Here is a 12064-nt window from a genome sequence, read left to right as displayed (position 1 = left end):
TCCCAGCCTTGTTTGTGCTTTGGTGTCTCTGAGCTGCTGCCGCGCCTGGCTGGCTCCTGGGAGACACTGAGTCAGGCCAACATTGCAAATGGATTTGCAAATTGTTCCACGTCCCGTTGCCTGGCCAGGCAGGAACCGCTCGGCTCTTCCCAGCCCCAGCCTGGCTAAACAGGGCTGTGGACCCAGCGGTGCTCCCTGCCCTCCGGCCAGCAGTCTGCCCGGATAGCTGGGGTGGTGAGGGGGGTTGAGATCCAGAGGGGAAGGAGGCACAGGAGGCGTCACATGTGGATGCTCTCTGGACAGATAACAAGGACATCTTGGTCATGCTGAGTGACATGGACATCAATGCCATTGCCGGCACGCTGAAGCTGTACTTCCGCGAGCTGCCCGAGCCCCTCCTCACTGACAGACTCTACCCCGCCTTCATGGAGGGGATCGGTAAGAGCTTGGAGATGGGGAGGGGGTCGGTGCCCAAGCGTGTCTCTGTTTGACATTGCCTCCTCTGGGATGGGAGACTCCCAAGGGTCCTTCCCAGTTTGGCCCACTTGGTCCTGGCTGTCCTTGCTGGCTGTAGGGCAGCTTGGGGCTTGTGGGGCTGCCCCCCAGGGTGCTGCAGAGCCCTGCAGGGCAGGGCCAGCCGCTGTGCACTGGCTGCTGGGAGGCATGTGGCCGTGGTGGGTCCTGCTGCTGCACAGGATGTCACCAGCTCCTGTCATGAGCCCTCTCCCTCCTTGTCTTCAGCCCTCTCGGATCCTGCTGCCAAGGAGAACTGCATGATGCACCTTCTCCGCTCGCTGCCTGACCCCAACCTCATCACCTTCCTCTTCCTGCTGGAGCACTTGAAAAGGTAACAGCTGGGTTCACGGCTCCCGGGGGAGCTGTCAGGGCAGGCGGGAGCTGTGGGACTGGTCTGTCTCGCCGCTTGGCCTTGGGCATGGGACGTGAGTGGAGCTGGAGCCGTGGTCTGATTCCTGTGGTGCCTGTGCGGCTGTGGGCTGATCCTGAACTGGAGGCAGATGATGCTGTGCTGGTGCAGAGCAGGGCTGCGGGTAGCAGCTGGGGCCAGCAGCTTGGTGTGGGGCAGGTGGCAGAGTGGCCCTTTGCTCTCCCAGCCCCTCCAAGAGGGTGCAGCCCCAGGTGTGTCCCAGCTTCCCTGTCTCCTGGGCTCCCTGAGGTCCTGGCCAGGCTGCAGCCTGTTCAGGCTGGGACCCAGCACGCCATGAGTCCCTTTGGCTGATGTTGGTGTTGGCTTCCCATGGCTGCTCTCTACGAGTCCCATAGGATGCTGGAGGGAACCTGGAGCCACTCTGCCTCACAGAGCAGCCTGCTGTAGCCCAGGGCCACCGGTCACAGTGCCAGCAGGACCGTGCAGCGCACGGCTGTCAGTGCAGGACAGCTCTGCAGGGAGCAAACGTCCTCTGGCAAGGTGCAGCTCCTGGCTGCCACAGCCCGCGTGCAGCTGGTTGGGCAAGCGCTCCACAGGGAGCAGCTGGCCTCGGCACAGGACAGGGAGTCAAGCGGGAACCGTGCAGTGTCCCTCTTAGCACAAAAACAGTGCTGTGGCCCTTCCCACCAGGCCAGCCCCGGCAAAGCCAGGGCAGTAATCCCTGTAACGTGTCTGCAGCAGGTGGCCAAGACCCAGAGACCACCAGCTCTGCGGGCATGTCCCAGAGCTGCAGGTGATGCCCTGTGTTGCTTGTCCTGGGGCCAGCGCAGCAACGCGTGGCTTGCCAGGCTTTACCTTGGCCCCAATGAAGCCCATCTGAACCCCAAGGGGCTGGGCAGTTCTGGGGCTCGCTGGGGGCCTGAAGCCCCTGGAGGGCAGGGGGCTGGGCAGGGTGGTGGTGTAGCACATGGCGCCTGGCCAGAGCTGGCCATGAGTTTAGGGCTAGAGGCTCACGGCTCATGTTACTTGCATCACAAATATTTTTTTTTTCCCCTCTGGTTTGGCTAAAACCAAACAGAAAAAGTGATTGATGCTGGGGGGTGGGGAAAGAAAAATCCATTTCCATCCTGAGAACCGGGCACAGCCAGTTCCCACATCTGCTCCCCTGGCCAGAGCTCAATGGCGCAGGCTGTGCCGGGGAGCACGGCTGCCTCCTAACATGGCAATGTTGTGGCCCTGGTTCCCTCCATGCAGGCTGGCTGGGGTCCCAGGGGGTCGGCGGGCTCGGGGGAGCCGCGGGGAGCTCCCCATACCCTGCGGGGGCTTGGGAAAGGTGGGGGCCCCACAGCACATAAGCGAGCAAGGGCTTGGTCGCTGCCACATCACACCCAGGGCTCCCGGCCAGGCCCAGCGGCTCAGCAGAGGCCGGGAAGGGGGCAGAGCTCCCTGCCCTGCACCTGGGTTTGCCGGGGGCCATGAAGGGCAGTGGCAAGGCGGAGGTGCCCCGCTGGGTTTTTGGGAGAAGGGAGGCCAGCACTTGTCCCCCCACATCGCCCTGTGGTTGCCCCGCTCTGGGAGAACAGCGCTGGGGGCTCACACTCCCTCTCTCCCCGTACCCCGGCAGGGTAGCTGAAAAGGAGCCTATCAACAAAATGTCTCTCCACAACCTGGCCACGGTCTTTGGGCCGACACTGCTGAGACCTTCAGAGGGGGAGAGCAAGGGACACCTCACACTGGCCTCCGACATCTGGTCCCACGACGTGATGGCCCAGGTAAGAGCTGTGCCGGCAGCGCGGGGCCGCAGCCCACACCAGCACCCCTGGGGTGGGGAGCAGGGGGGTTTACCTGCCTGCCTGGGTGGATCTGTCACTCTCTGCTGGATGTGGCTGCACAGGGACAAGCTGGGAGATGGCAGCTCTGCCCCTTTCTGGCCTAACACCCCCCATTTGCCTGCTACAGGTCCAGGTCCTTCTCTACTACTTGCAGCATCCTCCCATCTCCTTCACTGAGCTGAAACGCAACACACTTTACTTCTCCACGGACGTGTAGCCTGCAGGGAGAAGGCACCAGCTGCAAACACTCCCAGCTCCCTGCTGGGGAACACGGACTGGATCACAGCCCCCCAGGGAGACCGGCCTGGACCCAGGACGGTGCTGCCCACAGCTCCTGTACAATCGTGTACCTGTGGCCCGGTCCCACCCCAGGCGCCGTGCCTCTCTGTAAAGTAGTCGTGTCTTATGTACCTTCTTGTGTTCAAGAATTGTTTTTATGTATATTTGTTCAACGGAAGAGGTAGTGACTGACAAGGGCTGCAGACGCAGGCTTCCTCCTTGGCTCATTTTCTCCTGGACTCCTTTGTGCCGGCTCACTCCTACCAGGCACACCTTGTCTCGCCCAGCTCGAAGCCTGCAGCATCCCACGAGTGCCTGTTTCGCTGCCCAGCTCCCCTGCCCCATGCCTGCATGTGCAGCACTGGCTCGCTCCAGAGGCTGGGAGCTTGCGGGCTTCCCTCCCTGGTGACGGTGATGACCAGCTCTGCTTTGGCTTGCTGCCTGCGCAAGTGTTGGACCCTGTGCCTGGATCCCGCTCTGGCCCGAGCAAACCTGCGACCGTGAGAGCAGAGGAACGGGGTGCTGCTTCCTCCTCGTCACGTCTCTTCTGGATGCTTTCAGGCCAGTCCTCTCTACAGCCCTTATCCTGTGCTTTGCCTGTGCGCGTGTAGCGTGGCGGTTACGTCCCTCGCTGTATCTCGCCTCCAAGTAGCGTTTTGGGGTAACCCATCACACAGAGCTGGAGCGAGGGGTGCTATGCTGGTCTCCATCTGTGGCAGGCTTGAGGGACAGCCAGCTGGGCAGATCTGCTGCTTCTGCCAGGGGCTGACCCCAGGTCTGTGCTCTGGCACCAATGGGGTCCCATCAGGGCGTGTGGATCCCACAATTTCCCCAACAAGCCCTAGCAGTGCGGGGAATGGGGTCCCTGCCATTTCCTTACACCAGTATCTCTGCCGTAGCAAGGCGTGCATGCCCCTGCCAGCCCAGCACTGCCGCAAGGATTGCCGACGCTGGCTGCACTCTGCGGCAGAGCTTGCCAGGGCACCAGCGTTCCTGCCATGGCCACGGGAACGGAGAGGTTTTTGTCTCCCTCCTTGGCCTTCCCCAAAGGCAGCGCATGGTCCTGCCTCAGCGCCAGCCAGGTTGCTGGAGGCAAGTGCTCTGTGGCAGCTGGATAGTCACCCAGCCTGGAAACCAGTGCGGAGGGGTGGGAGGAGTAAAGCCTTTGTGGCCCTCGCTACCAAAGGCAGAAGTGCTTCGCTTTCTTTCTCACAAAGCAGCTGCTGCTGGGCTAGCCATGCCCAGCCAGCTCAGGGCTGTTGTAGTTAGTGGCTCCAGTTCTTGACTCCCCAGAGCTGATGGCTGGAGTCGTCACGCCACATCCCAAGGCAGGATGGCTGCATACCTGTGCTTACTGCCAGGCTGTGCTCCAGCTGCCCGAGTGCCTGGCTCCCAGTATGTCCCCCACCTTCCCACACTCACAGGTAGGTGCAGTTACCTGTTGGGGCACAAAACCTTTCGCTCTGTGAGCCGAGTCTTGTGTTCTCCTGGGAAAAGCCCCCCCTCCCCGATTGTGTTGGCCCTGTGCTCTCCTGTGCCAAATGGAGATGGATGACAAGTGACCAAGCGTATCCCTGCTCACAGTGGCGTTGCCTTTACCCTCCTGACTAACAGACTGTTCCAGGTAGAGCCCAGCCGCCTGCCACTGAGGCACCAGGTATGTCCTGAGCCCACCTCCCTGGGGAAGGCAGCACCTGCCGGCCCTGCACCAGCAAAGCAACTAAAGGAGGGGAGGTCTGTCAGTCCCCCTCCGAAGGGCTCACACTCCAGACCCTGCTCCTCTTGACTACCAGCTAAACAGAAGGGAAACAGCATTGCAGAAAATAACCAGGCGTCTGTCTTGGCCCTGGACCCAGTAAGGAGGCCGAGTTTTAGATCTGACTGCACAATGGATCCCTGTGTGTGTCTGATTTGTTACATGTGTCCAAGTCTCTGTCCATGATACTGTCATTCCAGATGGAGACTCTGTACAGCCAAATTCCCGCCCCCCCCGCCCCCCATGACAGTGGCTGGAGGCCTGGTCCACACAGGCCCGGCACAACGGGCTGCGGCCGTCCCCATTGACTGGCTTTTGCTTGTCCCTACAGGAAGAAAAAGAGGGGGGGGTGGACTCTTGCAGCTACAGGTAGAATAGAACTGTTAATTAATATTTGACTTTCAAAAGTTGTTAAGGATATATTTTTGTTTGTGTTCTGTTTCAATTTCTGTAGATTATGAACTTTAAATCACTGTAAAACATGTGAGGAGAAAAAAAAATGTTAATAAAAATGCAAAGCCCCAACATTTGCACAAAAGGAGCCCTGTAGTGCTGCTGTTCGCACTAACTGATCACCTTGGCATCACAGCTGCTTCTCTTTCTGTCGTGGAAATCTTGCTAGCTGCACTTTAAGCCAGTGGTATAAGCACAGGCATTGTGCCAGGCAATCTTTTAAGAGACATCTTATGGTTTGGGCTACATCCTTGCATTTCAGTACATTCTGGAGGGAAAAAAAACCTGGACAGTCTGGAGCCAGCCTGTTTAATCAGCCCAGAATTACTCAAGCTTAAAATTCAGCTGACTTGCACAGCTTCTGGCCTGAGGATACTGAACAGGCACAGCAAGGGACATCAGGCAATCTGGAAACCTCATCTGATAGATCACATGGTGCTGTCTCCCCACTTCTTCCCATGTGGGAACGGGAGACGATATGCCTCCGAACCGACCGCTGACCACTGTACCAGCCAAACCACCCTGCTAGTGTTGCTCTTCCAGGTAAGCAAGGTCTGTCACCATTCTGGGATGTCAAACTGTGGATGCAAAGGAGAGGAAGTGGGTGAGAGAACCCCTATCAGGTGTCTGCACTGAACCAGAAATCCCACTGCCTCAGAAAGATGACGGTGGGTGTTTGCCCTTATGAAGTGGCTCAATGAAAGTTACAATCAGCCTAAACTATCCTGAGTAGAAAACTTACCCCCTGAGGTCTGAGAACAGAGCTTGGTTAGAAATGCGAGAGGGCTAATTTTAATGCAAATCAAAAAAGGAGCAACTCCTTGAGCTAATGAACAGATGTTTTGACTTCAGTACCAAAGTTAATGCAGAAAAAACACTTCATGTCCCCCAGTGTAGCACTGGGGTGCTCAAAGGTGGTACAGGGACGTGATGGGAAACAGACTGTGCTAAGCGAAGCCCAGTTGTCTAACAGTGTTTTACTCTTACGACTCTGCTTTCTAGTCTCACTATCAAACTGCTGGAACTAATAGTGTGAGCCTGTGGCAGTTAAAGCAGTAGCAAGATTATTGGTACTCCCACAGAGAGGTTAAATCAGGCTAGCCAAGCGGCTACAGAGGATTATACTTCTGCAACAACCTCTTTTTTTCCCCTTAAACTGTTTTGTTCATCTGCCAGTAACCACACGGTTCTAAGGCTAAAGATTCCTTTTTGCTTTTCCCTTTAAGACATGGTATAGAAAGCTGGCTCTCATCTCTGTACTTGAAATAAGACAAGTTGTACAGATGGTGGTTTGTCTTCAGCTGGTATTTTAAGAAAAGCCTGGAACAAACTTATTTCTCCACAGGGTCTTACCTCTCCCCAACAGAGTAGCAAGCTGCAAACTGGTAACTGTTAAAACACTTGCAGCACATTCAAATACACGGTAACCTAAATCACTGAGTTTCTTTTTGAAGATTGTCCTCTGGCCTCTTTTGATGCTAGCAACAGACTTAATCAAAATCAGACACAAAGGATCGAAAAAGCTCCAGGTCCAGGCTTGTTTCCTGGAAACTGAGAGTCAGCTGATCCGTCCTGGAGATACTGCTCACTGCGCCTGGCTCCATCCTCGCATACTCCTGCAAGTCTGCCTGAAGCAGCATGCTGGGGCTCAGAGCCAGAGTATTGTTAGTCATTCGGGAAAAGTGGCCAACACCATCCAGCTTGCACTGATCAGGACTCCAAAGGCAGTAGAAAGGTAAGCCTGATGGTTCTTCTGCTGTGATGCAGCAGTGTTGGAACAAAAGGGAAACTTGCTCCCACAGGATCCTGCTGTTACCGTAGATAGTAATCAATTGCAGCGGAGAAAGCGGCAAATCCACCACAGCCGATGACCCCTGCCTTCAAACCAGCTGCAATGCAATAAGAGTGGGAAAGAATGAGACAAAATAGGAAAGATATTTTTCTTCCCAGTAACTAGCATATGCTGTGCTGGCTTGAAGAGCTTACACCTGCAGGAACCTGGCAGTCCGCTACCAGGGAACACTGGCACTACCACTGCCCAGGGTGATGGGGGCAACCTGGCACACACTGGACTGAAAAGTACCACAGCTGGACTAGCATGGCACACTGGCTGGGCACTGCATCGCTAGGTCTCCCCGCAAGGGACAGAAAAGAAAACACCAGTGGCCACTGCTGACTTCGGTGTGCTCTGATCTGAGCACTGCAAGATGCTTTGCTGTTGGACTAGGGAGGGATAGCAAGAGCAGCTACTGCTTTGAAAGCTCTAAGAGGGTTAGGTCCAGGACAGACACAACTCGACAAGCTCAATTAGAAGCACTTTCAAGAGCCCTTTCTTTTCTTTTCTGCTCTGTGGACAGTTTTTTTTCTTAAGAAGAAGTGAAAGAAGTTTGATATTTCTCATGTGCAGAGCAGATCTCTTCTTACTTGGGGCTTTCTCCAGATGTCGTTAGCACTCAAGGCTTCCCAAAGTCCCCACTTATGCCTGCTGGACTAAAATCCCAGTGCTCCAGCTCTTTTACAGCTGAATAGAATTGTCTGTTTGAATTGATACATGAGGAAGGAGGAAAGCATTTTACACAGTGTGTAAATTAACAGAGTTACTGCCAGTGAAATAGTACATATAAGTAGAGCTCTGTTAACGCAAGTGCTGTAGTTTCAGAGAGTTGCTCAGTATGTATTTTTGGCTCTCTCCCCATAACACCATAGAAGAGTGTGGATAGCTAACACCATTTCCTGATTTTTCTTTCAAGTCAGTTCTGTTAATTTCCCTCCAATCTCACTGTCCTGTATGACCAAGCCTTTCCTACCCACACATATCTTTCAAGCTGACAGGAAAGCAATAGCAAGAACAGTTCTGCGAGTCTGGAGTGCACTCTCATATTGATGTCACCATAACCCCGTGCAAAGAGATTTGTAGCATGTGTTCCATTAAAAACACCACATGCTGCGTAACCAAATTAAGAGTCTTATCACAGAAATAGCTCATAGCAGGCACTACCAACCTCTGAAGCCAATTGCTCCTCCTGTGATGCAGCCACTAATAACACTATTCTTCCAGTCTGACTTTCCACGATACTATGGAATTAAAAATCAGAGTCAACAAATAAATACAGAATAAACACTCAGTATTTGTACTAATACCAAAAAAGACTGAATGATCTTCCAGCCCCTTCTCAGCTGAGGATGTTTTTCCCTCTATTCTCAGCAGATGGCCCCCTGCACTCTCAAACATGAGACTTGCAGGGCCAGGAGAAGAGGAAGGAACAGGTCACCCGGAGAGGCAAGACAAATCCATATGGTGCAATGCAGTGTTACAGCAAAGATTCTTAGGTGAGCCCATACAGCCCCCAAAACACAGCACTGTGCACTAGCACCACCTCAGAGATTATAAAGGCACTGTAACTAAATGAGTGCAACACCAAGCCTGGTTCACAGCACCCTGCTGACAAAGATGTACTATATTTCTATAGCCAGAGCACGCTGTTTTTTCACCAGTGCAGAGAACTCCTTGTTCTGCTCCATTGTGCAAGCAGAAACACTCTTCTCCTAGATGAGTTAAGAAATAATAGTGTCTTTCAATTAAAAGGCAGTACTCAAATTCGTAACAGGCTAATTTTCCTATTTAAGAAAATGAATGGTAGATTTACTACTAAGCTGCACAAGGTCACTTCTTGCTGTAGGGGCAAGATGAAAATAGGCCTGTTACTTAAGAACTTCCATCAAAGGATCGCTTTCTGCTTATGGAATTCTTAAAGGCTCAAATTACCATGTTGCAACTCACAGTTTGATGTTTTAAAGTAGCAACAAGTACTTGTACCTGGGGTTTTAAAAATGCCTATACTTGGCAATACATTCAGGACTTGAACCAAGAAGGACTTTGCTATTGCATACACCTCTGCTCATCGTGTTGGCAACCAGTAGGTCTGAAGACAGGTGTCTCAAAGCTGAAAAGCTTTGATGGCCAAGAGACAGAACAAACTATTCCTCTGCCCATTTATAAAGGGCATATACGTGCTTATTTGGATCTAGTAAAAGAGATTATTAAGTATACAAGAAAACATTTCTTAATGCCTAAGAAGTTATTACTCACAGATTCTACCACACATTCAGTGCAGGAGAACATGGCACCCACAATGGCAAAGTTCTTTGCATAGGATATGCCTCGCTGCCCCATATCTTTGAGGACCTCTTTTGCAGTTGGTGTGCGATAGGGATCCTTGGGATCAAACCCAACGTTAGTGTCAATGCCAGCTGTGAAGACACCAAATGCACCTCCCAGAACAAATCCTGTAAAAGACAAAGAGTATACAATGAACCTTGGCTGGATTTGAGCAGCACATTCCCCACAGCCACTAGAACACCTCTGCTCCCACTGTCTGTCAGTGCTGCCACACGGAAGGGCCCGCACGACGGTCCGTCTCTTGGTATCACAGACGCTGTTGGTGACACCATCCTCACTGACAGCCTGTGCTGTGCTGAGGAAAGGCTGGGAGCACCTCTGCCTTTGCAAGGCAGGCAGAGATCCCGCTCTGGAACCTGGGCCAGACGCTGAAAGAGGCTCAGAGGCACGAAAATTAAACCCGGGGGTCCCTGTGCTGCAGCCGCTTCTCCATCCGCCCCTCTCCCGACGCCACAGGACAGCCCCCCCCCCCCCCCCCCCCCCCCCACCCCCCCCCGCTCCCTAACGGCCTCCACTGCCGGCTGCCCCGCCACCGCTTCCCCTCAGCGCCCGGACCCTCCAGCCTCCCCCGGCTCCCTCAGCCGCCCCCGCCGCACCTCCCACGCAGGCCAGCGCCGCCTTGAAGGCGCAGCTCTCCATGGCCCGCTCCACCATCTTCTGCTCCTCGCTCTTGGGCGGGCTGGGGATGCCGCCGAGGGCAGCCGGGTCCCAGGCGCGGGGCCGCCGCTGCTCGCCCACCAGGTGCTGCAGCAGCAGGCTGTACTGCAGCGGCGGCGGGGGAGGCTCCGGGCCGCCCGCAGCGGAGGACGGCGGCACCGCCACCATGACTGGGCCTCACACACCCGCCGCCCGGCCGGCCCCGCGGCGCGGCCCGCTCGAGGCGCCGGTAACGCGGGTCCCAGTAGCCGCGGGGTCTCACGGGAGCTGTAGTCCCACTGAGCGGCGGCGCCCGCCGCGCTTCGCCGCGCTACGACTACATATTCCGGCGTGCCCCGCGGCAGCACCTCACAGAGAACTACAACTCCCGGCAGGCTCCGCGCGGCGGGGAGTGGGCACGGCGTCTCACGGGATTGGCAGTCCCCGGGGCGGCGGGGGACTACATTTCCCGGCGCGCTGCGCGCCAGCCCCCTGGCGGCCGGTGCCTCCGCTGCAGGTGAGGTGAGGGCTCCGGCTGCTGGAGCATCTTCGAGAGCGGCGGCGGCGGCGGCAGGTGAGCGGGGCTCGGGCTCCGGTTGCGGTGGGGCAGGCCGGCGCCCTCGCCCGGGGCAGCCGCAGCCTGGCTGAGAGCTGAGGTGCCGCAGTGCGGGAGCGGGTCCCGTGCCCTGGCTGAGGTGCGGGGCGGGGGCGGGAAGCTCTGAGGTGCCGCGGCGTTCGCGCCGTCCCCCCGCCGTTCGCCCCCTGACTGACTTCTGGCGGCGCCGCTGTCTGGGGGCAACAGGTCCCGCGGCGGGGCGGGCGGTTGCAGCCCCTCCCGCGCATTCGCTCCGGCGGGCGGGACGCGGGCAGCCCCCCGGTGAAGGCGGCGGGTCCCGGCGGAGCCCGGGGTGGGCGCCGAAGCCGTTGCCGGGGCCCGGGGCCCGCGGAGGGGGCTCGGCGCTGCGGTTCACCTGAGGCGCCGCCGGCTGCACCGGCGGGCGGGAGCCCGGGCAGGCGGCGGTTTCCCTCCGCAGCCGCCAAGGGCCCGCTGAGGTGAGCTGAGGCGGCTGGCGGCCCCTCGGCCGGAGGGCTCCGCGCCTGAGCTCTGGAAAGGTGTCTCCGCTCTCCCAGGTTTTCCACAGGCTCGGTGAAAACGCCAGAGCATCGGGCCACCGCGGGTAGCCTTTCTGAGGAAACCGCGGCAGCCTCCGCTGTAAAGCAGTAATTTGGCTTCAGGACTTCAGCATCTCAAAAGGACTTAGAGAATAATCAAGATTTGCCTCACCATCGCAAAATGCAAACTTAGGTCATGTCAAATCATATGGAAACCTTGGCTCTTGGAAGCTTGTCCTGTTAGGTAGCGAGGTGGGAAATGTTGTGTTTGGTGGTGTTTTGGTAAATAAGGTGCTGTGCGCGTTAAAAATCTTCTGCGTGATTTGCTCGTGTTGCATTTTGCTGAGCCTGTTTTACTTTCTTGTTCTTGTGGATGAGAACATGTGTTCAGATCAGCACAAGTGAAGATAGGTATGTCTTAAAAATAGCTTTCTTGACTTTGTGGATGTTTTCTATTTGAATTACAAAAGTTACTGACAGGTTTTTAAACCCCTGAGTAATAGCTGTGATAGTTTCAATGGAATGCTTCAAAGTAGTGTATCTAAATAAAAAGAATTATTAAATCTTTTAAATAGTTTTCAGTTAAAGAATGCATTTAAGTCTGAAACATTCTGGACACTCTGAAACGCAACTCATTAGGGATCCCAGAGTAATAAATTTTCTTTCTTTTTGTTATCCTTTGCACTTTTGACTTATGTCTTCGTTTAGGACTGGATAGCTAGGTTCAAATAACGATTTAACTTGATGGTTTTACCGCTTCAAATATTTCATTATGTCAAGTTCCTTTTCAACAACTTTCCTCTTAATTTCCACTGCCCTCTACTGGCAGGACCAACAGGGTCCACCAGCCCAGTGCTCCCTTTCCAGTTTTTTTGTTTATTTGCTTTCCTTTCTTTCTTTCTTTCTTTCTTTTTTTTTTTTTTAAGGTC

At 55.1% G+C, this 12064-nt stretch overlaps 2 protein-coding genes across 5 annotated transcripts in view; one reads left to right on the top strand and one right to left on the bottom strand.

Annotated features, from left to right (window-relative positions):
* The window catches only part of ABR (ABR activator of RhoGEF and GTPase), a 41241-nt gene extending 35947 nt beyond the window's left edge, over positions 1-5294 (top strand). For 3 of the 4 annotated variants that reach the window (XM_037372896.1, XM_037372906.1, XM_037372913.1), the window contains 4 exons: positions 304-438; positions 742-847; positions 2511-2658; positions 2846-3127. In XM_037372896.1, coding sequence (XP_037228793.1) covers positions 304-438; positions 742-847; positions 2511-2658; positions 2846-2935 — 479 coding nt within the window. In that variant the 3' untranslated portion in view covers positions 2936-3127. Of the gene's footprint in view, positions 1-303; positions 439-741; positions 848-2510; positions 2659-2845 lie in introns of all 4 variants that reach the window. The other variant, XM_037372887.1, reaches the window with a different exon arrangement.
* Positions 5295-6027: 733 nt separating this feature from the next.
* TIMM22 (translocase of inner mitochondrial membrane 22) lies at positions 6028-10271 on the bottom strand. Its single transcript, XM_037372927.1, has 4 exons — positions 9983-10271; positions 9297-9493; positions 8209-8281; positions 6028-7095 (listed from the first exon to the last, which is right to left on the bottom strand). Exons 1-4 carry the CDS (start codon positions 10209-10211, stop codon positions 7019-7021), a joined length of 576 nt encoding a protein of 191 aa, XP_037228824.1. The 5' UTR covers positions 10212-10271; the 3' UTR covers positions 6028-7018.
* Between the last annotated feature and the right edge of the window lie 1793 nt (positions 10272-12064).

Source organism: Falco rusticolus, chromosome 1, assembly GCF_015220075.1.
Source record: "Falco rusticolus isolate bFalRus1 chromosome 1, bFalRus1.pri, whole genome shotgun sequence".
Taxonomy (NCBI): Eukaryota; Metazoa; Chordata; class Aves; order Falconiformes; family Falconidae; genus Falco; species Falco rusticolus.
This window is presented reverse-complemented; position numbering and strand designations above follow the sequence as displayed.

Bases quoted from the DNA above. Each gene is read 5' to 3' on its own strand.
- TIMM22 (XM_037372927.1), bottom strand. From the start codon at position 10,211: ATGGTGGCGGTGCCGCCGTCCTCCGCTGCGGGCGGCCCGGAGCCTCCC. The intron at 9,494-9,982 runs GTGCGGCGGGGG...TGTCTTTTACAG, and splicing joins GGCGCTGGCCTGCGTGGGAG to GATTTGTTCTGGGAGGTGCA. The intron at 7,096-8,208 runs GTTGGTAGTGCC...ATTGCATTGCAG, and splicing joins AGGAGCAATTGGCTTCAGAG to CTGGTTTGAAGGCAGGGGTC.